The sequence below is a fragment of the Poecilia reticulata genome, chromosome 16 (assembly GCF_904066995.2).
Source record: "Poecilia reticulata chromosome 16, P_reticulata-male-v2, whole genome shotgun sequence".
Lineage (NCBI taxonomy): Eukaryota > Metazoa > Chordata > Actinopteri > Cyprinodontiformes > Poeciliidae > Poecilia > Poecilia reticulata.
The window spans coordinates 24,646,277-24,672,452 of NC_088845.1; the positions used below are offsets into that span (position 1 = coordinate 24,646,277).

The 26,176-nt window shown below is 39.8% G+C and overlaps 1 protein-coding gene across 2 annotated transcripts in view; it reads right to left on the reverse strand.

Moving 5' to 3' along the window:
* Nucleotides 1-9,233: 9,233 nt before the first annotated feature.
* LOC103478348 (eukaryotic translation initiation factor 3 subunit H) overlaps nt 9,234-26,176 on the reverse strand; it is a 70,609-nt gene continuing 53,666 nt past the window's right edge. Inside the window, exons 6-8 of one of the 2 annotated variants that reach the window (XM_008432112.2) lie at nt 16,864-16,984; nt 9,975-10,107; nt 9,234-9,503 (exon numbers count right to left, since the gene is read on the reverse strand). In XM_008432112.2, coding sequence (XP_008430334.2) covers nt 9,409-9,503; nt 9,975-10,107; nt 16,864-16,984 — 349 coding nt within the window. In that variant the 3' untranslated portion in view covers nt 9,234-9,408. Of the gene's footprint in view, nt 9,504-9,974; nt 10,108-16,863; nt 16,985-24,065; nt 24,802-26,176 lie in introns of those variants that run through there. The other variant, XM_081616846.1, reaches the window with a different exon arrangement.

Below are 26,176 nucleotides of genomic sequence, written 5' to 3' on the forward strand. Positions count from 1 at the left end.
CTAAACCCACATCATTACCTCGAGTGGGACCAGCAGACACCCAAAGAGCGCGAGGAGCCGAAGACTGAGCGTTCCAGCGAAGGCACTCGAGACAATACGCTACATTACTACGGTTAGCACTTATGATGGAACAGAAATTATAAATGATTGTTGATATGAAGTTGTTTAGGGTTGTCTAATCCATTCGGTGACGAGTCAGAGAAAAAGCCAAATGATCACCGATTTGTTTTTGCATTCATGTTTTGCTTTGATCTATATTCAGATTATTCTAACATGAATTTGATTCACTATTGTACTCCTCTGTAAGTTTATTTGCAATGTCTAGGCAGAATCAATCAGTTTCATTTATAAATCACATTTCAGCAACAAGGCAGGTTGCGTCATAAAAACACAAAAACAAAGCGTCATAAAAGCAACATTCATCCACTGAGGAACCAGTAACAACCAAAATGTTCCATTGATTACAAATCAAAAGCGGCTCCAAGATGAACCTCTGTCCCACTTTCTAGTGTTTATTTGCTCTCTAGCAGGTTTTCCTCCCCAGTTGCCCTTTATTTAGCTTCATCTATCTTCTCATCATTTTTAAACAGCTTTTCTGTCCCTGCAAAACACTAGTAATCCCATAGCATGATGCTGTCACCTTCAATGCAGAAGCAAAGTGAATTGTTATTTTTGCTCCACAATTAGCTAAAAGCTAAAAACTATTATGCATTCATGCCACAAAGTTTTTTTTTTTTGTTTTGTTTTGTTTTTTTGTAAAAACTTTAATTTTCTTCCTCCTTTTATAGCAATGTGCTTCTTGTGGTTTTTGGTTGTGATCTGACTGAAGCGTACAAATACTTTTGCAAGCCACCGCATTTACGGTTTAAGATCCTGAAAATTGCCGCGGGACATAAAGACAATCGATGACTCTGACGTGCAGCAGAGGGGACCCGTCCTCAGTGGAGAGATCATGTCAAAGCAATCAACATCTCTTCGACCTTGGGGTCTCACAAGTCAGTCATGTCAGTTTGATTGGCATATGTGCTGCAACAAACTTGCAGCTAATCGTGATGCTGCTGACCTGTCAAAAACCACAAAATAAATTAACAAGAGGGGAAGCAGAAGTTGGGACTGAATTTGATGATCAGTAACTAAATGTGTATATTAACTTTTTAACGGCGGCTTTACAGAGGTTCACGTCCGTAGGTGTGTGTGTGTGTGTGTGTGTGTGTGTGTGTGTGTGAGCATATTCCCAATTTCTGCCCCACTTTGGTAGTATGCTGTGTATCCAGCAAATGATAAATGCCCTGTGCTATAAACACAACCCAGTAACTAAAATTGGGCCAGAAGGAGTGTATTTATACATGATCTCCTAACTTCTGCTGCTTGTTTGTAGGGTGTAACTGTCTTCTGAAATATTTACGGTGGTCAGAGAGGAGGATGGATGTTTTACAATCAATACCCAAAGAGTAGAAGTGAGAGCAGCTTGTGTTTGGTTGAGTTTACCCCAAAACAAACACCTTTTATAAACCATAAATAATATCTCGGCAGAATTTTGGTCGACAGAGTCAAGGTAGATTTTGGCTAAATTTGTTTCCCTCTCAAAAGAAGCTCAACACGTCGAGCTCCAAAAAAAGGTAAAGATTTCCAACTTCAATATTAACTTAATGGAATCCTGGTCTTTGTTGGAGGGTGTGGTTATAGTTATGTCTCAACCATCCAATGTAATAATTACATATGTTTCAATTGTGTGCAGCTGAATCAGGCAGGTAGCCAACCTTTGAGCTTGATGCCACCACCACCGTGCTTCACTAGCAGTAAACCCTCACTAGTGTTATTTGACAGGAATTTAAATAACATTTACTCTGCTTCAAAATATGAATAAATTAATTAAATTAGGACAGTTTTCATTATTAGGGAAGAAGCAGTGTTTGTTAGCAACACTTAATTCCACGGGAGAAACAATAGACAGTGCTGTTAAATACTGAACTAAAATGCACTACCTGATTTTAGAATAAATCATGGGGGGAAAAAAGTTGAATTAATTCTCCAAAATAAAGAAATGTTGTTTCCCCCCCCCCCCCAACTTCTGGAGTAAAATGTAATGTTTTGACAATCTGACACTTTAGTTCATGTTTGGTCACACTTGTACTTTGGTCCTGCAATAAATTAGATTGTCATTTTTGCCTGACTCCCAAAGAAAAAATAGTTTCTTCTTTTGTTGGAAAAAGTAAAACAAAAAACAAAAAAACAGAACAACAAAAAAAACATTTTTATGTCATTAACAGATTTAACATTCAACACCTTTCTGTTTTAAGTTAGCTATTTTATGACAAATACTTTTTAGCAGCAAAACCAATAAGGCATTATCTTTACGAGGCAAATTATTATAAATATTTTTGATGTGGTATTTTACATGCAAATTTGTTGTGCACAAAAAAGTGCTTTTCCTGCCTTCTTTTATCTTCTTAGTCTTCATTCTTGACAGCACGCAGGGCCTGGAGGCTCGTGCCCCTGGTAAGGCAGGATCAAACCAGACCCTGGGAGGAGAGAGGGGGCTCAGGTCTGCCACGCCGGAGTGTGGCAGACCCCGGCCGGCCCCGGAAGACCGACCGGCCCCCTAAATGTTTCATTTAGGTGTATTCCTCCCGTCACACTTTCTGAAAAGAGCATAACATCTGCCTGAGCCACTCCGACGTGTTGGTAGCTTTTCTCTAGGGTCGCTGTCCTGTGGGAAGGTCCAACGGTGCCCAAGGCCAGGATGTTCTGCAGACTGATTGGAGTCTGTCTCAGGAGTCTTTATGTAGTCCTGCTTTCCATGGCTCATCCGAAAACGCAAGGATTGAACCCCCCAAGGCGAGCAAGATGCATGTGAGTAATATTAGTACAAACGTTTTATGACAGGAACTACAATGCTCGACTCCAAGGACACGACCCGCAGAGAACCGCAGTTAACCAAGACAGGCACACAAAGCACTGGTCAAGAAATCAATAGTGACTTCACCTTTAAATGCGCTTACATCACATCAACGAACTGATTTCGCTCGCAGCTAAGCAGGTAACACAGTGACGGTGACAAAGGGATTTGACTTACAGCTGTGGAAACATCCAGTAAGTTGATGAACGTTGTTATAAACCGCATTTAACAATTCCGCCCTTAAAGTTTCCCCAAGTCTCGTATTATCGAGAAGAACTTCACGCTTGACCTCGTGGATAACTTTCACTGAAATGTTCTTGGAAAATTGTTTGCATTTTCATGACTGTGCGGCTGTCAGTAAGAAAGATGTATACATAGATTTCTCTGAATTGGACGGATATCATGTGAAACAGGAACCGTCATTTGATCAACTACATATCGTCTCCCTCTTACGTCCTGTTTAGCATTTTTACAGCCTTTTCTTTTTCAGCGCATTTAGGCTTGTAGCTCACACTGTGGTAGTCACATTCTTTTTTTATGGCTAAAGTCAAGAAGAATGTTAAAAAGAGTAAAGTAAAAAGAAAAGAACAAGCTCGAGGCGACTGAGCACACAGCGGAAAATTGCCGGAGTGACAATGTATAGGGCACTGAAGTCAGACATGAATACATTATGCTGTCCAACTTTAGCCAATGTCAGCATTGGACTGATTTGACATATTTTTCCATAAGGAAGACAAACTTTAACATGCAGTGTTTGCATGAAACATGGCAGCAGTCCATCTGTAATTTGTTTTCTCATCATCCAAATTAAGGGCTTGGATGAGAAGTCAAAGCACTGATGTACAGTCAGACATTCATTTTTTAAAAATTGTCAAAAACCAAGGTAACGCAGTACTCTGTACTTGAGAAACTTTATGCTCACAAACAACACCTACAGTTACCTTGGCTACTGATTCCACCTGATGTTGCTGCAACATGGTGTTTTCATCCCACAGCTTTGAGTTGCTCCCTCTCTTGAAGCCATGAATCTAATTGTTTTACAGTCACCCAGTCACTTTAATGAAACTCAGTCTGACTTCCTGGATAGAGGATCTAACAGTAAGAAGAACATAAGAGTGCTTACTCTCTCCTTTTTGTGTGTTGCCCTTACATTAGTAGTCATTAACTGTCAAGGACAAAAATTCTTTTGACATCCACGTTTTGCTGTCACGCATTATGTTATCACAATTTCATCTGTACTTGTGTCTCCAAAGCCTCTTTTTCTGCCATTGTAAGTAGATGTACAAGCCCTTAAAAAAAACTGTGAAAAGGTAGTTTGTGATTAAAAAAAAAAAGAAAAAAAAGGCCAGGTGTTCTGGTTTTAAAATATGATCAAATTTGTCTTTCACACTTGCTAAAGCAAAGCTTAGTTAGAGCTCTGCTGCCCAAAATACGAAACAATATCATGATTCCTATTCATGAATGGCGGATAAAATTGGACACAGGTGTTGTTACCACCTTGCGCTTGTCGTCTTCTATTGCCCTTGACCCCCCGCAGTGACTACAGGGTTTACACAAACTACTTTGAAGTTAAGTTATATTGCTGTCAGCTTAGATACCATTTGAAGCCTTGTCATCAGTGCACAGCAGGAGGGGGTCCTGTCTGCGTGACCTCACATAATGACACTGGTCCAGTTAGAGGATGGTGGGATGAGGGGGGAAGACGTAAGGTTCATGCAGAGTGAGATAACCGTAAATTCACCTTTTAAAGGTCAATATCTCTTTGTGCTAACTCAGATGGAGACGATTCAAACGCAGCTTTTCAAAAAAAGAAAACAACTCCACAAAATTTCTTTATGCAGAAAATCTTATCACACAACAAATCAATCACAGGAACAGGTGCGCCTGTCAAGGTAGCAGAAAGCTTAATTAATGAACATCAGCCAAGCCCTCTGGTGTAAATTAATATTTTTCCTTCATGCCAGCCTGATTTAAGGCAAGAAATGATTTCCGGCTCGAATGTCACTGTTCTAATAAGCGTTTATCATATTGCTTGACTGGTAATTACTGTTAATGACATTGTGCCGTGACAGGCAGGAGCACTACAAGTTATTACTTGTCTTGGCAAAGCCGACGAGTAAAACAACATCACGCGCTGAATTGGGACAATGCCGTCTAAATGCAGGTCCAGAGAGGCGCGCGCGCGCATGAATGCGGATATCTGGCGCTGGAGGGTAATTATAACACCACGGACTGAACAGAGATTGTTCGGTGAAGGGTGCGAGATGAGCTGGTTTTAGGATCCCTGTTGCCAGGATGGACACTGGTGATGAGCTCCGAGGAGGAGGAGGAGGAGTGTTTATAGCTTCAGGGGTAAATCTCAGATGTGTGGCAAGCTACAGAGGATAAGCGTAAGAACAGCTTACACTTACTTACATTTGAGGTATTTAGCCGATGCGCTCATGCAGGGAGGTTTAATGCGATATTCAAGGACACTTGACAGGCTGGTTTACTGATCATCGCAGGTTTTATGCTGCCTCCATCAGCCAGGAAAGTTGAGAATGAAGAAGGTTTTGAGAAGGTTTGAGGGATTTTCTTTCTTCCCCCTTTTTTTCTCGTGTTCGAAGCGTACAGGTCCACCAGATTGTCTTCTCTTTGATCCACATCGCAGCTCTTTGAAGAAATCCTTAAAGTTTATTTCGGCGTGATTTACAGTCCCAAGAATTTACTTTTTAAGTACATGCAGCTCTTTTTAAAGCCAGCTGGTCGCCCACAGGAAGCAGAGACCTGTTCAGATCAATGAAACTCAATATTGCTGACAAGATGTAGACACTCTTAGATCAACCGATGCACACCCACGCAGAACGTCTTTCTGCCTTCAAAGGGATTCTTGAACCTAAACTCAATGTACATCTTTGTCCTAAACTTAACCCTTAACCCATAAACAGCATTTCTTATGGGGCCCAAGCTTTGGGACCCATAAGGAGAAATGGAAGTATTTGTTGGAAAAATGGGCTTTAAAATATCAAATCAAATTGTCACCGTTCTAAAATGATGACCCAAGTCATTTTTTTTTGCCAAAAGTGATTTTTGAATAAAAATCCCTTTTGGGATTCAAAAAATGTGATTTTTGAATAAAAATCCCTTTTGGCAAAAAAATGATGTAGGCCATTATCTTAGGTAGGTGTCAAAATGCAAGGCTTTATAATATAGAGATCGTTCAGGTTTGGGGGTTTCAGCTCCTTCCAGAGGTTTTTCTATTGGGTTCAAGTCTGGAGACGAGCTTGGTCATTACAGAATGTTGAAGTAGTTCTCACTGGCTGTGCTTTGAGTCATTGTCATGCTGATAGACCAAGCTGGACGAAAGAGGTTTTTGCCGCAAATTTTGCAATGCATGTCCCCATCTGTCCTCTCCCTTTTCCAGAACAGTCGGTTTCCACCTTGTGACTCAAGGTATCCTAACCTTGAGATGCTCGATCTCAAGAACAACAATGCTTGTTCTTGAGATTGAACTCATCCTTCAAACAGAGGAGCTGGAGTTTACACAGAAAAAGTTCTACTTTGGCTTCATCTGACCACAGGACCTCCGTATCCTCCTCTGAATCGTCCAGATGGTTATTAGCGGACTTCAGATGGGCCTGGACATGTGGTGGCTTGAGCAGAGGGACGTTGCTTTTGCGCTGCAGGATGTTCATCCATGACGGCGTAGTGTGTTACTGTGGTAACCTTTGAGACGGTGTTCCCAGCTCTCTCTGGGTCAGTGACCAGGTCCTGGTTCAAGGCTGATTTCTCACCTTTAACACGATTGCTGATCATTCATGAGGCAAGATTTATGATGGTACCCCAATCCAAGAGAGACTGACAGTCATCTTGACTTGTATTTTCTAATAATTGCTCCGACAGCAAGTCATTCTCACCAGGCTGCTTGCCTACTGTCCCATAGTTCATCCAAGACTTGCGCAAGTTTACAGTCGAGTCCCTCGTATCGTTCTCTGGTCTTCGCAGTAGTGGAGAAATTAAGAGTCTGAGTGTGTGGACAAGTTGGTAGATGATCAAATACTTAATTTATGCAGTAAAATGCAAATAATAAAAAAAAACACAATGTGATTTTCTTTATTTTTCTACCACAGTTGCGTGCCTTCGATGAAAATTACAGACCTCTCCATTTTTTGTGAACGTGCAACCTTGAAAAATAAAACGGGTATCAAGTACGTATTTCCCCCTATGATTTTAATAAAGTTTTCAAACATTTTGCAACATCCGCGTCCTAAAATGACAGATTTGTGAAACATCTGCCAGTCTTTCACCATATTCACTGGGAGTTTCTAAATTTCAGTGCTACAGAAAGCAACACTAACTGGTTCAACCGACTGAAACAAGGCTGGAGCCGAGTTCACGCAGAGATGAAGCAGCAGGACTAGAAGCCAGCGGAGGATCAACTCTGCAGGAGTCATATATGTAAGGTAGAGGTTTCCAACCATTTTCATCATCCAGCCCAGAAGAAACTCTGGCAGATGACTTGTGATTATAACTGGTGGAGGTGCGCAAGCAAGGTAAAGTTTTTCACAGGAGCAGAAAAACAACAAAAACAAAAAAAACAGCCAGCCTGAATATTCATGTTTTTATCCATTTATGACACTGATTTGGTTTGTTATGTGGAACAGCAAAATAAATTACTGCCAAACATTTAAGATCTTATGGAGGTCATGCCTAGAACGCATCCTTGCAACTTTACAAACTAATCAGGCTCAGAGCCAAACCGATAAAAACCCTCGTTCTGCATCTACGTTGTCAGTTTTGATGGCTATAATAAGTCATTTATTCTTGCCTTTAAAATTGGTCAGTTACAAAAAAAAGTCAAAAATGTTGGCATTGACAGAAATCTTTTGTTAAACCATCTTAACTGCTACATTTTCATGGCTAATAAAACTTAAGGGACAAAAAAAAAACTTTATACCAACTTATCCCTGCTAAAAAAAAAATTACCTAATAGCATCACTTCAATGGATTCAGGGGAAAATGTCATCAAGGACAAGGCTGCTAATATTTCTGTCATTCAGACTGAATTAGAAGAGGAGAGTGGCCACTTTAAATGGAGTGGTGCTTGAACACCTCTTTGTCAACTGGTTTGGTCCAAAGATACACATGCAGACTTTGTTTGCATCAACAGGACTTCACAGGCCAGAACACAGACACAGCTTGCAAAATTTAAACCCAAATCAGTCTTTAGTGAAATCATCATGAGCTTCAGTTACTTTTAAAAAGCAAGACCAGGAAGCGTCAGGATTGTCTGCACAGTAGTTTTCAACTAAAGGACTTGGTTGCCACCGGAGCAGGAATGGCAGCAGGCAGGTTTAGATGTGGATCTTGGCCTCGTTTTAAGAAAGTCACACCGTCAGTGTACAATAAAACACACTGACATTCTGCATAAGGAGTGTTTTAGGGCTATGTCCTCTGTTGAATCCTCATTCAGACAGTTTGGGACAGAAAAAAAAATAAAGAAGCGTAAGGAACGCTATGAGTCTCATGTTAAGCCAACAGTGAAGCTTCCTGAAATCCTAAGTTTGGGATAAACTCTTGTCTGAGACAGTGGACTCACTCACAATGTTGTCCAAAAGGCACTGCAATGCAGAGGAACTTTGGCCAACAACTCGAGAACAAATTGGCGATAAAAACAAAACACTGAAATTTTGGGTTCGTGGCCAATAAACTCTCCAGACTTCGATTTTATTGAGAGTGGAATGGATTTCATAAACCAATAAAACTGAAGCAAAATGTCTAAAATTGGAGGTCAGATTTTCATAGAAACATGTCACAAAAATAGTCTAGGATTTAAAAAAAAAAATTATATATATATATATATATATATAGATAGATATAGTAGTGGAGATTACAGACTAATGGTGGAAGTCATGACTTATTCCACAAGGTTGCACAAGTTCCCCTGTCGGCCATTTGTGAAGACATTGCCCTGTTTAATAATTTATGGAGTTTTCCCATTAAAGTCTTTGCCTCAACTAAAACTTCTTTTGGAAATAACACTCAACTTTGACTCATGCTTCTGCCTCCGTTCTTTTTATAAGGCATCTGCTGTTCCCACACGAGGAGGCAGCACAACAGACTGATTCCACCTTCGTAAAGTTTGAGCTGCAGACAAAAAGCACCCAGCAACAACAACAACAGCAACTTCAATGTTCCTGTGTAATTATTTTGGAGCTCCAGCTTAGCATGTCAACATTCTGGAGGAAAACAGCCATACGCAGAGCTATCCCCGAGGTTTGAGTTCTACAATTTGCTGTCGGTCCAATTAGAAGAGGATGGTTTATTGTGACAACACACAAGGAGGCAGGAAACGTAGAGATGCAGGATTTTATTTGAAACAAAACAACGTGTCAGACACAGTTTTCGCCCAGATGTAAGCATAAAAAAAACTGGAGATTTCTGCTGACAGAATAAAAGATGAGTGATGCTCCTGCAGCTGGCGGCGAGGTGGCTTTTTGTCTTTCGCCGTCTTCGCTCTCGTCTCTCCTCTAGTTGTGGCCTTGGAGCGCCTCGGCCATGAACAGCTTCCCGAGGTTCTGCGAGGTGAATTCCTTCACGTTCTGGCAGTAGTTGTTAATTTGCCCTGTTGGAAGATTGCCACATGCATTCACACGCCCCCATACACACACACACACGTAAACATACGCACACACACGTAAACGCATACACCCCGGAAGCATATGTACATAAACACACATGAGCATTTGTACAAACACAAACATGCGGAGGAGGGGAAGAGAAAAAAAAAAAAGCAGCACAACAAATTAGCAGTGAACGGAGTAAACGGTTGGATCAGATTGTTGTTGGGAGGGGGGGAGAGCTGAAAGGCGTCAAACAGCAGGGAAAAAAAAGGGGCGGTTGAGCTGGAGACTCAGCCAATAAACTTTAAATTAATGTTAATTTTAAGATAATGGCAGAGATAATTGCTAAACAGAACCTGAGCTGCTGCGAGCAGAGCAGAGGCGGCTGATGGAATTTAGAGAGGAGAGGTGGGGGTGGTCCTCTGATGCCGGTGACAAAAGTCTTCAGTGTTGGTGTGTGTGTGTGTGCGTACCTGCAATGAGCAGTGTATCCATGCGCGGTGGTGCCTGGGGGGGCTTGAACAACTTGCTGATGTCCTCCTCCGGTAGCGGGGGCTCCCCTCTGCTCTGTCGCTGGGTGTTCTCCTGCTGCCGCCTCTGGAGGTACTGCAGAGAGGGGCCCACAAAGGAGCGGATTAGTGGGGGCAGGTGTAGCGGGATCAGGAGGTTGGGGGGAGGGGGAGAAGCATGAGATGACGAAAAGAAGATGTGGGAGTACCGGAAGAAATAATAAAATAAACGTAGCAGGTAAGGAAGCGGAGAGCTGTAGAAGGAGGAAAAAAAAAAGTAGCGGGAGGCGTAAAGTCGGAGAGCACAAAGTAAGAAAAGTCGAAAAACAGAGTGATGAAAGCAGAGATGGGGAGACGGAGACAGAAGAGTTATACGTGCTAACAGGAATGGAGTGATTTGTGGCGGGCTGACAGTCGGTAAATCAGCGAGGTGCCACGTCTCCGGAGATTCTAAAAGCCTTGTTAATTTGGCAAGATGAAGGCGAAGAGGAGGAAGGTTGGAGCAGACAGAGGAAGTAGCTGGGGTTCAAGCAAGTCGAGTACTTTCAACCAAACATCCCACAATGCACCTGTACAGGTTCATCAGATAAACACAGAAACATTTTTGATCTTTTATTTCCTCCTCCTCTCTGTGTGGCACAGCACGACTGCGTCACTGAAATGGAAATGTGCAAAAACTTTTTGCACGTCTTCCTCCCTTATCCTGCGCATAATTGCTTTTACAGTTCCCGAGAAGTGTCGACACGTTACTGGAAATTAAAGTTTCAAAAAGCCCGGCGCTAATACCGAACGACATGTGTTTTGCTGACATGTGTTCATGTCAGCAAAACAAAGGAGACGCCCTCAGTGCCTTTTCACCCAATCTGCTCTGCAAAGAGCACATTGACCAAGTCATTGACGAAACGACTGGAGCCTCTTGTTAGTTTATGCTTCATATCTGATGATGAAAGGCAATCATCTTCCAGCATCTTTCCTTGCATTTTGTAGTGTTTACATCTTTCTGTTAATTTAGAAGCATTTAAGCACCTGCTGGGCATGATGGCATGTTCTCAGTTTTATCAGTCTGCAGACTGTTTTGGAATGTTTCTATAGTGCTGAAGCAACTAGGTAAACAGTAATTTATTATTGTTACCCCCTTTTCTAAAAAAAAAAAAAAAAAAAAAAAAAACCCTCAGTAAAATATGATCTGGTTTCTATTGTTAAAATCATATCAAGATGGTAGAGTCTTCCTTCAGATTTTACAATTTCAAATGGCATCTGCCATGTCTCTCGATGCCCAGGCAGCAGGAGGAAATCAGATTATGATGACTTCTTGGCCAGTAAAAATTTCCATCTACCATTCTATGTCAGGTCCCCATGGTAACGAAGTGCTACACTGGCTAATGGATGGATGCCATTTTACCTACTTAACCACTTTTTCCCCTTTAGGTTTAGGACACTTTGTACCTGCTTTAATGACCAATAATTTCAAGTCATTTTCTCCGATCGAGAAGTAGTCCTGCTGTAAGGAAATCTGCTTGTGAGAGTCCATAACTACCAACTATCTCGGTTTGATCAGTAGTCATTACCTGGCATATTTTATGCAATTCAATTGGCCTGAAGTGGTTAGAGAAGAGCCCACATGCATAGCGCACTGCGCATAGGACACAAATAAATAAATAGGATCGTGAAAAATCATTAGAATGAATTATAACACCAACATATTTAAATACTTATGTGTGGAGCATTTTAATAAATGTTGTCTAAGGAATACAAAAGTAACTAATTTTCCTCGGTCTCGCCGGTGGTTTAAGTAGTACAAATACAAACACAGCAAAGACATGAGATATAATCCCATGTTCAGCCTGTTACATCCGTCAAGAATGATTTAATCTGACCGGCAGTGCTACAGTCTGTTCTTCTAAAAAATTTGAAAATAATTTCTTTAATTTGAAGATTTTCTGGTTTCAATAAGCTCCTCCTAATGAACAAAGGCAAAACAAAACGGCTGACTTGAACTTCCTCATGCAGGCGTCTGCCTTAGTAATAAACATCTTTGTTTAAAAACTACATTTTGTGTTTACTTGTGTTGCCTTTGACTAATTACTTAAGTTGGTTTGATGACCTGAAACACTGAAATGTCACAAACGTGCAAAAAGACAGAAAATTGGGAAAGGGGCAAACACTTTTTAACACCACATGCAGAAGGTAAAAACAGTGGTGCATTTTTTTATTTCTTATTATTGGGAATGGGGGGGACAGATCTAAACCATGCTTGGTTTACAGCTTCGTTCTCAAAGCACACCGCGTTTCGTGCATTCCCTTTAGGTCAGCTCGCCCAGTCAGAATGCCCTCTTGCAGCTGAGAGAGCCTCTGATCGTCTTGTTCAGACTGCAGCCAATGTCAGCTTTCAAGTTACAATTAGCATCCAGATTGAATTATACAGCAGAAAATTAACATCTTATGAATTTGAGTTGGACACAGAAAGAAGAGCAGAAGTCATTTAGTAACTTCTACAAATTCATTGTTTAATGCAGGGGTCTACAACCTGCGGCTCCGGAGCTGCATGTGGCTCATTGGACCGACCACAGTGGCTCTTAGTAACTTTGGCTGAAACATAAAAAGAACCAGCTATCCTTCTAAATATAGATGTAATAACATATGCAGGGTTTTAACAGTTTTTTTCCCCCCTGCAAATATTTGCATTAAATTTTCACAAAAAAAGACACTGGAAGATTTCAGATCTGTTTTTCTTGTCACACTAGAATCTATGTGCTTTTTCATCACTTCATTATTTTCCATGCAACAGAAGAAAATATCCATCCTCTTCTTACAAAATGTTATTTTTATTTTAGTTCTAAAAATAGAGATAAATTGATACTTCTTTAAAATAAAAAATTTTCTAAAGATATTTATTTAAATTAATATGTTTTTTTTTTTCTTTTTTCAAAAGGTCATGTTGACATTTGTGACCCTAAGTCTTTATTTATTTATTTTTTTGGCTGGCCTGAAAGCATAATGTTTCTTTAATTCATAAAGGTTGCTGACCTCGGGTATATTACATGCATCAATCTCAGGTTTACTTCTTAAAAACGGGCTTTTGGTTCGAACAAGAATATTTTGAGTTCTCTTCTAGCAACAGCTGCTTACGAATTAGGTGAATATCGTATCCCTGATCATCTCAAAGGGCATGTTTACATCAGCCACAATTTAGATTAAGCCCAATTACCCTCCGCTCACCTTTGGCCCAGGTCTTTTCTGTTCAAAAATTCATTTCAGCACACATCGTCTGTGTTCTGCTTTTACACCAACAACCTCCCCTTCAGACTGCCGACACATCCTCCCGCTGGTTTCCCACCTTCCTTTTGGCACAACAACCCAGACGTCACGGCAGATTCAACCGATGAACTTTTTACGACCTCTCTTTGGCAAAGCTTTCTTCTTCAGCTGCTCTGGTTCGCCTTGTACGCGTTTCTTAAAAAATAAAAATTCCTCAGGTTTGGTAAATCTTTTAATTGTCGCTGAAATCTTCTATTAGGCACAATTTATGCTTCCTCAGTTCAGCGGATTAAAACACTGCAGCATACCTAATCGACAGCAAAGTGTGGCGCAGGCTCCTTTGGATGCGAATGAATCAGAACAGAGCGAGCCGCACGTTCCCGGCAACAAAAGGACCCAACTTGGCTGCGGATCGCGCATGCCGAGGAATCTTGTTATTTACCAAATACAGAAGGCTACGGGAGAAAAATGGAGCCCCCTCAGTGCAATGGCTTTTTGCAACTTTCTATGATGATTAATAAGGTTCCATTTGTCCGGGAAGCAGCAGGGTCAATAGCACAAGATTACAAGGGGCACGCAGCGTAGATGTCTGAGAGGTTTAATAGAAGCTCACTTTCCTGTTCCCTGTGTGCTTTATTGGTTCATAATAGGGTACCGTGTGAAATGTGTAAAAGCTGACACTATAAAAGAAGGGCTTGTCTGTGTGATATTGTATACGAGTCTGGGTGCAAGAGTGAAAGAAGAAAAGCTTGGGAGACTGATAAGACGAGAAACATGGAGAATGATGGATTCAAATGCTCTAAAAGTGCGAGGATGAAACGCATTTGCTTCCTCTTGGGGGTTCGTAAACTTCTGCCTATAGTTACGGATCCCCGTTTTATCCGACTGCCTGGTTTGGCGAGAAGCTGGCTGTAACTTTATCTCCCTACTTGATGATAAAACGATGGCGGTGACTCAGCCCGGATCAACATTAATACCTCAGACATTTTCTCGCTTCCACTTCCACAGACTAATGACTGAATAATGTAGCCGTTCCGACGTAGGTGTATGTTTGTGCACAAACCAGTGAGTCACAGTGAGCTGCTATGCTCCCACTTCCTCGAACAATGTTTGCACGTTGCCGCGTGACGCTGGCGGCTTCCATTTGCTGCCAGATGTTTATGATGCAACTGGCGGAGGTTGTAGCTGCAGATGGCACTATGTGCACCCAGACTGTGTGTGTGTGTGTGTGTGTGTGTGTGTGTGTGTGTGTGTGTGTGTGTGTGTGTGTGTGTGCGCATGTTGTCACTCCATTAGTGAATTTACTTTTTCTGAAATTGCGTTCGCTCCTGCTTTTAAGCCAAGTCGGAGCTGTGATGTGGCTGCACCTTCTGCTCAAAGCAAGCTTGGCTTTTGCGGAGAGCCTTTTAGCAGTCTTCGTTCTCCTGAAACTGTTTCCGCCTTTTGTCATTCTACAAATTGAAACGTGAACGTAGTTTTTGGACAGGCGTGCGGAAAAGTGGAAAGACATGAATACATGGTTTTAATCTTGAACAACAAGATTTGTATTCGAGAAGAATTCAGTTACCCAATAGATTTCACCGTATCACTCGTATAGCTAACTTTTTCATTATTTCATCTTTTTATTTAGCTAAAAGTTACAACAGTTTTCCTCCATTGTGCTGCAGAGCTTCAGTCTGCAGCAGAATGTGCGTGTTTTACCTTCAAACCAGTGAGGCTCGAGCCATTAGTTGTTTCCATCTATGCTACCATTTCAAATCAAACATGTTGGGCAGAGTGTGCATTTACTCTCTAAAGAGAAAAGTTTTCAAAGGTTAGAGTGGTCTAAAGTATGAAAGTACGTCAAGTTAAGAGATTATATGGAAGGTCTGGCCTCTTGGTGAGATTCATTATGAACCGCAGCAGCAAAGTGGAGAAGGGGCAGAGACTCCTCGAAGCTGAGGATGAGCACAAAAAAAAAGAGATTGAAATATATTTTTTCCAAGTCCTAAATGCTTTCTGAACTTGTAACAGACAACAATTTGTCTGTTACAAGTTCCTACCCTTTCCATACATGCTGCCTGTAGGTATTAATGTGCAGACGTATTCAGGAACCCAAATAAGGTATACTCCGTTTGACTTTAATCACATTTAATTGGGTAAATATTGTATCTAAATAAATAAAATTCCTGAAAAACACATCCAATAAATACAAATTATTTTACAGTTAATTAAAATTACTATTATTTTATTAGTATTATTAGTTTTTATCATTATTAATATCATTACTAGTTTTAAATAAATGCAAATGTAGATCCTGCATATCTGTGAGTTTACTCTTTTGACATGCTTAAGGTGACACTAAACACACGCTTCGTTCTTTAAAGTGTTGCATCTAATTTTGTAGGATGCAGAAAATGTCTTGCATAAAAAAATTACTTTTAATTTTTTTAAGGTGAAATTTGTTTTAAAGAACTGTGTAATATATAAATTAGATGATAAAGTAAAATCACGCAGTCAGACCCGCAATAGGTTTTCCAAACAATAAACATGCATGCCACACTTTTCAGATTTGTATATGTAAAAAAAGTCTACTCAGTTTCTTCTACTTGACAGTTAATTCCTACTCTGTGCTGGTCTGCCACATAACGTACATTGAATATTGTTGTTGTAAACAACATGAAAAGTACTGGGGGAATGAATACTTTTGCACAGCCCTGCACCCAAAAAATTCTCCTTGCTCTTAATGATTTCTGAACCTCACCTGCAGTATTTAACCTTCTGCTGTGGACACACATGAGTAACTACAGTGGGAAGAGGGATGTTTGCATTATGACAGCTACAACAAGTCAATGCGACCTTATCAGACTAAACTCAAGGTAACAGAAATGATTCGTGACGACCGTTTGCCGTCGCCTGGCCTTTACTTGCATTGCTGGCGCTTTGCTTCTTCTACACTCATTTAGTTTATTACGCTAATAAGAGTCTTCAGAGAAATATCTCTCTTTGTCACATTGAAGGGGAGTTCACAGCTCTGAAAAGCTGTCATGGTGGTGCTCATTTGTCTGGAAAAAGTTAGACATCTTGCCTTTTTTTTTAAAATCCTGCTCTCAGCGGACTAACACATTTTAAATGGCTGAGTTTGAAGTGATATCCTGTCAGCTACTTTAATGTGTCGAAACAACAGACCTTGGCTTCATAGCAGATAAAAATATCTAAAAATAAATAAATAAATTAAAAAAAGAAGTGTTGATCTTTGTTGCTGTTAATTGGTGTAAAAACTGATGCTTACTCAACACAGATGTCAATAAGCGCAATTATGCAACACTCACAACGAGATGTTCAGATCTGGGGATTTGCATCTTTCCTGCCGTGATTACAGCTTCACTTTGGCTGTGTCCACATCCTACAGACACAAACCTGCTGTGCTCCTGCTAAGAATGGGACTGTGGGTGCATCTGTTTGCGAATACGTGTGATAGTTGAGCGAAAGAGTCTCTATGTGCATGCTGGTACGCTGATGCGCCTGCTGCTCCTGCCGGCTCACTGTGTGGGTGGTGTGGGCACTTTGCTTCCCTGAAAGCCTCGCCGTGTGTGAGTTTGCTTGCAGGAGTTACCTGGTGCTTCTGCTGCTGCTGCTTGCTCAGGTTGCGGCTGTAGGTGTTATATTTGACAATGTCTTGGTTCAGGTCGTCCACCCTGTCCATCAGAAGCTGAAGACTCTTCTCCAAGTGGTTGCTGGAATGAGATGACAAACCGTGTCAGGCCGGGTTTTTTGTCTCGCCCGACAAAATTTGTGAGAAACATCAGCGAGAGCCGAGACGTGTCCCTCATCTCTATTGACAAGTTCCATTAAGCTTTAATTTAAAGAGATTTTCCAAGCATATAGAGACTTTATAACTACAGCCGCAGCGTGTTGCACCTCATAAATACAGCATTAGATAAATATTTGGTTATGAGTTGAATGTTTGCTTCTTTTTCAGGCATAATAAGAGTCTTTCAGACCATAAATTCACAATAAACATGCCGTCACAAATCCCACTTCACTACTTACTTTGTGATTAACATCACGCAAATCGATCCAGCGGGATCATGGGGATGTATGACTCAGCAGCTTTCTCATAAGCACCATGGATAAAATGTGTGTCGCGTATAAAATAAGAAAATATATTTTTTGTCAGATTCAAGTCTGAACTGTGGCTGACCTGCTCCAAATGGGTAAATTTACATTTAACTTTGAAACTCAATCTGCTGGGGGAATGAATAATTTGGGTTTTAGTTGCATTTTAAATTGCCATTCATCTATTTAAACAAAAAAAGTAATTAAAAAGAGCGATAAGACTTTTCGAAAACTCAAACATAAAAAGCACGGTACCAAGTGTTACCAGGTCACAATGACAACAACACTCATCAGAGTGGAAGCTGTTCCCGAATGAAGACAACCTAACATTTGTCGTTTTCAGTATCAGTAAGTTGAAAACTGGAGTCAGAGAAAGCAAAGATGTAAGGAAGCATTTAAAAATAATTTAGTAGAACTAAAAAAGATTTTTTATGTGTCTTTAGGGATAGAGTTAAAAATTTTAAACATGGTTCTTATGTTTTATAAAACAAATGTGTGTCATACCAGGGAAAACGTAAACCAATTTTAATCAAAACCTTGATTTAAAACTTCTTCTTTGTTGTTTTTTATTATTATTATTATTTTCTATGATGTGACTACTGTTGGTTTATGTTTGTTTCTAAACGTCCATGTCCTCCATGTTTTTGGTCCAGTAAAGTGACTTTGTGGTTTTCAAAAGTGTTTCATAAATGCTTTTTACCTACTTTGACAATACTAATGCAACCTAATTTTACTAAAAAAAACATTTCCTTTGACAGTATGAACCCATTTTCAGGTCAGTGTCAGTGAAATGTCAGGATAGATGGATGCATTTCCCCGGAATAACAGCTGCTGCCTGCTGAGCCTCAACCACCTTGTGAATCTCTCCGATTTAGAGAGATTCACATTTGATCGAGTCTGGGGTCTACATAGTAAAATGGATTGGCTCCAATAGTCTCTTTGTTAGCTTGAGTGAGGCTTAAAAAAAGGTTTTACAGTGCATGTGTCGTTCTCAGACAGAGAAATGTCAGAGAGAGGGAAAAAAAGAAGAACATCAAAACAGAATGCCAGTCGTCTCCCGTCCGATTTTTAGGAACAGTACGTCTCTCTACCTTGCACCTTGAGTTCAACCTTGACAAGGCTGCAGGGCTCTGCTTATAGCTTGAATCCCTCTTATGTTTTCTTCTGTTGAATTACGTTGTTTCATTTATGAAGGTTTTGGGTGAAACACAATGCAGCATGTTACTGTGAAAACACATATTCCTACCTCCGTTTGACAAATTCTAGCAGGATGACCTGTCTTTGTGTAGGTTTGGGGGAATTTGCAGAGGTAACACTGTTTTTATTTTATTTTTTGTCATCAGGGTTACAAACCCACAGCTATCTCTTCCAGAGTTATTGGGGCTACAGTGCTATGCTTCTTGGCAACAAATTTTGTTTGTTTTGGCTCGACAGGAGCAGAAGTTTACCTTACATGACAGATGGATTCTTCCGTAATCACAGCCAGGAGAAAAAAATCCCTGCTGCTATGTTCCAAACTTTTCTTTTGTTTTGTAGCCAAAATATCAAAATTCAGGCTAACAAGATTCCCGTACTGCCAGCAGGAGATTTTCTTTTTCATTCAGTAACTGGTTCAGTGCTTTGTCAGATAGATTTGTTGTTGACAGATAGATGCTTCATGCAATCCACTGCCATTTTTTCCCCCTTAAACTTTCTCTGGAAGGAATCCAACAAAGTAAAAAAAAAAAAAAAGAGTGGTATGATCTAAATCCACTAGTTTAGAGACAAAGGTCAGAGCTCTCTGAACTGGATGGATTTCATCATGCTGTTAGGTCAGATTTTTTTATTTTGGTTATTTTAGATCCTACATTTCTCCACGTAACATAAATAGTCATTGATTGAAGTCTAAGTCTAAGTTAGATGTCTGGGAAAGTTACGTTTCGCTTCATAAACATATTTGGGGAAAAAAAAACTCTTGCGGGAACAAAGTCGGAAATCAAAGAGAAAACCCAAAACTAAAGAAATATGGAAAAAGAACTCCAAAAGGTTACAAAATATTGATGCAGAGCTGGAGGCTTTATTCTGCCCAAAGTCATGAATTTCCAGCTAACCGAGCTTCCAACCTGACACCGCTAGTTTGCTAAACGTCTCTCTTCTCATATTTCAAAGACATCTTGGATCAAATAACCAACAATATTTAATCTCTAGTCTTGTAATAGAGACAGACTAAACATGGATCTCCCCAGGACATGCATATTAAACAAGCCTAATTTCAACTTTTCAGCATGAAGTAGCAATTCTCTTCATTTTATTTCTGATTATGCTATCAGTTCAAACTCCGTTTAACTAGTGGCTATGAAAAAGTTTTGACTAAATAGTGTCGCCATAGAAACTTAGTTGCAACGTTAAACTTACATAACACAACCTACGATAAAGAGCGAATAAAATGAGGCTGTGAGTTTCTTAATACATTGTTGATGTTAAGGTTATAAGAACTAGTGATTACTAGTAGCATTATTACCATAAAAAGCTAATTGACAGTCAAAAAGCAAATTGACAGCTAATTGAAAATTGCATTAGGTGCAATTTTCCAAAGATCCTAGCAATAGGCTAAAGTCCTAGCAAAAGCACTTTATAGCACTTTTCTCATTGAAATTGTGTTCATTTTGGTAGAATGTTCAAGAAAGGCAGACTTGCAACTTGACGTTATTTTTCTGCAATCTGTAAAGAAACAAAATAGCATTTCTATTACTCCCATTACTTAGCATTCCTAATCAATATCTACTCCTCATCCTTAGTTTACTAAAGACGAGCAAGATAAGTGTGCAGTAAAAGCTGCTATGCTTCCTGTCCCTTTTTTGTAGGCACAAGAATATACTGCAGTGCAAGCATATTGCACAATTGTTCTGACTCCTGCTCTTTTAATATCAACTCAAACTATGAGCAAAATGTCAGACGTATAAATCGTTTGGCCAGAGTCCACACAGGAAAGAGAAACTAAACGACCGCACTGCTGCATGAAAATTAACCCCCTCTCCCACATCTCTCAAAAAATATGCACATCCTAAAGACAGCTCTGGATCATCTCAGCTTAGCGTCAGCCTCCTTCCACCGCTAACACCTTAATCACATTAAAATGCAAACATGCACTGCAAGTAACCACGGGCATGCGCATAATTACGCAAACGCAGGCTGATGATGATTTATGGGGTGCTATTTTCATATGCCTCAACTATCTGTGACACTACCCATATTAAAATCTTGCACCTGCTTGAGGTGCGTGCTAATATCTGTGATTACATTATCTCCTTAAAGGGATAGGTGTCTGTTGCCAAAAGGAGGACGCTGCATGCGCACTTCATTAGCGAGCCGCAGTTTTAGCCCGTTCTGAAGCAGGATGCTCACTTTTGCAATTTGAACTGAAGAGTAAAAAGCTTTTCAAAATGAACAATGGTTGGGAATGCCAGTCATTTCTGCGTTCTGATCTGGTGCCAGTCCGGTCGTGTTAAACAGTGAGGGGCGCTGTGATGAGTTTGGCTTTCCTACATGAAAACTCAGTGGCTCGAGACCAAATCACAGGATAGCGCTTCCCCGCTGTGGCCCTCCAACTGCGTAAGGAACGGCTCCCTCCAAGAACGGCGTGCTTAAAACTGGTTTATTAAATCGATATGATGGCTAATACGTGTGGTATGTTTAAATATTGTATGCATGGATAATCATGCAGTCAGAACAGGAGTCATCAATGCACCGTTCGCTTCTGTTTCAAACCAGTCGATATGTGTGAGACTGTAAATCTTAGGTGTGGGAAAGAATTACCAGTTTGGGTCCCCCCCCCCCTTTCTTAAGCTTGCTTTTGTGTCTAATTATATCTGCTAAATAGGGTTAGGAGGATGGATCGGTGAGAAGTTTTCAAGAAATCAAAAATGTTACACTAAAAATTTTGAATGGTTTTAATTAGTTATAAAACAACGGCTGATATGTTTATATGGGTTGTATTAAGAATTAATACACTAACACTTCCAGTTAATATTTGTGATAAAAAAAATTGTCTAGACACAAATTCGAGTTTATGTCCAAGTTGAACTTGCCAGCAAGTTTAACTTTTTAACCCTGAGAAAGTCGATAACAATTAACAAAACATCTTTACTGTGGTCGTCAGGGAAACTGTTCCATGTCATCTTGTTAGAAGATATTTAAAAAGTTTCTTCCCATTTTAGTAACATGTTATGCCTTAACCACAAACTATTTTTTTCTTTAGAACATGGAGGATAAACCAGATGCCATCAGAAAACAAAGGTGCTTGTGGGTCAGTCTTATTGCTTAGGAACACAGAAGATGCATCTGTTGTGATGGAGGGGATCCGTTTCATCCTTCACACTGGACTGTATTAATCAGTAATAGTTTAACTCAGTTTGTAAGGTCTAAAATGTATAACAAGGAAGAGGAATCTGGACTCAAACATTTTAAATGTATGCTATTATTCTGTTTATGGGCCAACAACACTGAAGTTTGTTTTTTACTTGCATCCAATTAAAATGGTCAAGGCTAAAACAGAGCAGTAGGAATCCAATTCCCTTATTTGAATAAGAATTTTTTTTCTTAATTTGACTAAAACTCTTAGAAATGTGAGTTTAATTGAAGTAAAACATTTTCAAACTTATCTAGCAGCAAATTAATTTGCATATTAGTTACTCACAAACATGATTAAAATCTATCCAAATAATGCAGAATTGCTCCACACGCTTTAATTTAAATTTTTATCATTACATCCTCCATGATTTTCAAAGACTGTGGCTAAATTAGTGAACTGATTGATTAACAAGTTTGACAGATATATTTATTTCATAGTGACGTTAAAAGAACAGGACAGACTAAATAATCAAACACGCATTTTGTTAATTATCTGCATTGGCAATTATAAGTTAGCATTTTAATCATATAATGACTAACAATTTAATTTGAACCCTCCATATAACCACAAATAAAAGAAATTAAACCTTCTTATTAGGCCTTGTTGGCATCTGCTGCCTGATTTGACCACTTTACCACCTCTTTACCTTCTAAAACATTCTATGGTGCATTAGACAGCAAGTGTCCACAAATATATTGCAGTCCGAGAATCTGAATGTATGGTAGTTAATTAATTACTTCACTTAGTGCAGCCAATGCAGTTCTTCATCATATGCATATTGCGTCAAGTGATGCATTAAAGATAAATTTTCTATGTATCTTGCAGACGGAGTACAGATGGTTCATTTCAATATGAGTGGGATTATGCATTATGTGGCATTAGCGAGACACACAGCGGGTACGGAAAGTATTCAAACCCCTTTAAGTTTTTCACTCTTTCATTGCATCCATTTGCTAAAATCAAAAAAGTTCATATTATTTCTCATGAATGCACACTCAGCATCTCATCTTGACGAAAAAAACAAAAAAAACAGGAATGTAGAAATTTGTTTTGCAAAAATATTAAAAAAGAAAAACTAAAATATCGCATGGTTCTGCTCTTAAGACAGGCAGCCTTTCAGGACAATTTGCAAAAATATTAGACAAGGAGTAAATTTGATTTATTTTTGTTTATTCCTTCAAATCGTGGGTTTAAAACCAGAATAGTGTTTTGTTTTCTTAAAAAAAAAGAAAGAAAAAAAAGAATAGATTTTCAATAGGAACATGTCGAATGGGTCTGTGGCTGCTTATCTGTCACAGAAAAAAAGATAAAGTTAGCAACTTTGTTGGACACGCAGGTGAGATCAGTGGAACTAAGAAGGTGAAGAGGTCGGCTTTTCCCTCAACCACCAAAACAATCGCCTCTGTCCCCAGGATTATAAAACAATTGGAGCCCTGAATTTCAGGGAAGGAACAAACCAAACCAGAGGAATGAGGACGCAAAACAACCTCTAAAATAGTTAAAAATAAAACGTTGCAAGCATGACACTAAGTGTCTTAATATACAATTGCATTTTTCCCCTCCACTATGCATTAGCAGTTAAATGACATCAGGATTATGCATTTCAGATCAGCCAGCTTGTGCTGACAACTCCAAAAGGTTAAATTATTCAGACCGGTCCACAAGCTTTCTGATCAATATTGTATTAGAAATCGAGAACCGACTAGGTATTTCCAATCATTACTCGCTCTATTTAAAGGTCACCTTCAATGGCACCACATTCAATGCACTGCCAGGCTGTTCATACATACTCAAATTCCAGTGGGACAATAAAGGACAAACTCTAAAGTTGTACTGATGTGTGAATAGCAGAAATTGGTTGACATTCAGTAAATTGAAGGTTCAGAGGGGAGTTGTTTAACAAAGCTGCTGCGAAAATGACTTCCATTCTCCGAATGAGCATTTTATTCTGATGGAGACTTTTTAACTGATGGGCACAAAGTGGATCGCTTGCTTCAATAGCTGCATAATTAGTTTCAAAGGAGACATGAAACCCCCTCCATATAACAGTGGAGTGCAGCATTAACTTGGTTAAAATAAAGCTAAGATAAAAAAATAAATAAATTTAAAAAATGTAAAAAAAAGATTTACATTGAAGTCAGTCCAAATTTCAAAACCTTGTGCAAACCCTTCAGTTCATTTTATGTTTAAATCCAACCGTGTCATTATTTTATTGCAAAAAAGGAACTATGAGAAGCTTTGGTTAAAAATATCTGCTCTGAAACTACATTCGCGATGCCTCAAGTTCGTCTGTCAAGGGTCATTTCCCCCCCCCCCACATTGTACTCAATTCACAGCAACATCTCCATCACCACCTCCTCTGACCCTATTTCTCTGGCTTGTCTCGGCGCTCGGCCCCTTTCTCTTACTGGATACACATCGTCAGGGTTGCCTGATAGCAGAGAGAGCAACTGTGTCATGCAAGGGCTTGGACATGTCTACAGATAAAATAGGATGGAGTATAATATATCTTGGATGACTTCAGAGAGGAAAAACAAAACAAAAGTTATTTGACCTTCACATGTCTTGTTAAAGCTGCAGTAAGTAACTTTTTAAGAAATATATGTGTTACATATTTACTAAAACTGTTGCTGTGTTTTTACAGCATAAGACGGATAATCTATGAAAAATAAAATAAAATAAATTCTCTCCGTGGTTCTACTGTCATCTGCAGAAATACACCACTCCTGGTCAAAAACAATCAATCAGGACCAGGAGGAGGGTTTTAGCCCCGTCAATAACTCTCGTGTATACGCTGCAGCTGTGATAATGACGGAGAAACAACTTAACATTCCAGGAATTGTTTATCCACTATGCTAACCAGCCTGAGCATTTGTGGGAGGCTCCATTGTGTTTAAGTAGTGCAGCAGAAAGCTAAGAAACTGGGTGTGAGCAAGTGTGATTGACAGTGGTAAGACCCGACGCCTGGCTCTGATTGGTTGTTTTTGACCTGGGGCAGCAGTGTATATATGCAGATGGCAGTAGGATGCCAGCATCAAGTGGTTGCTGAGAAAATAATTCTACTACAAGCTGAATACTGATATAGAATCACAAAGCACTGCAAATTATTTGCAGAAAATGTCTGTATACATATTTGTTTGAAGACCGGTCACTGTTGGGGATATTGGCTGTATCCCCAACAGTTGAGACAAGGAGGGCCATGAATGTCAGCCTCTCTGGTAGCAATTTTCTAGTGAGCACAATAATGCATGTTAAGAAAAATTTGGTGTTTCCAGTATTAAATGGGCAGTTGTGTTTTCAAGAGGGACTCACGTATTCATGGATCTCAGCTATTCACCCAGCAAATACTGGAGGTCTGCTGTATTTAGAAATATTTCTATCTGCAATAAAGCAGGATAGTCATGGAACAGAAACTAACGTCGGGCCAACTATCACTGCTAAGTGAAACTAAAGTTGTTCAGCTATGTCCACTAAGCAGCTGCTTGCAGGCTACACCTGAGCAGATAGCCTGACTAATTAACAAGCTAATATCAGCTTATTAAGCTTGGGTGAAAGATAAGAGCAGAGCAGCAAAAACCTTTAATGATCGGCACAATATAAATGCTTAAATGGAAACAAAGGAATAATTTGGCTCTGAATATAGAGATCATGAAGGGGGTCAAGGATTTTAGGAGGGAAAAAAAAGATTCCATTCTCAAACATAAAAATAAAGAGTGTGTTTGTGTGTGTGTATAGAGTTCCCACATTTAATCCTGAGGACTCCTATCTCTGAAGATCTTTCCTGGGCAGCACACAGGAAAGAAGGACGAAGAAGGCCCAGCAGCAATTCCACTTCTTGAGAGTCCTCAGATGGAAAGGACTGGAGGGGATGCTGCTGGTGACCTTCAATTGCTCCACTGTTGAAAGTGTGCTGGTGTATGGTATCGCTCTCTGATATGCTGGCTGCACTGACACTGAGAGGAAGAAGCTGGGCCAGGTGATAAAGTCAGCTGGTAAGATAGCTGGCTGCCCTTTACACTCCATGTTCAAATATGTTTGCAGCAGTACAAGTCACTGTTTCTTTTCAATTTAAAATAAATTGTACCAAGTCAGGCTTTTTACAGTTTTAGTGGAAATACCTTCGTCCAATAAAACCAAGGCACTTTCGTAAAACCTTAAGCTGTGTAAATCCCATAACAGCATGAGCCTAACCCCCAGCAACAGGACATTAAAGTCAATAGGCACAGCTAGGGTCAAGGCCAGGAATGATGGAAGCAGAAAACTTTCTTTTTGTTCTGGCCTTTAGCTATTTTGTTCTAGCTAAAGGCCAGAACAAAATAACTTATCGTCTAAGTAAGAAAACTGCTTAGGACTCTGCTTTACTGTCTCGATGTAAAGCAACTTTACTGTAGCTTTACAGTAAAGTTTTCTAGACTCAGTT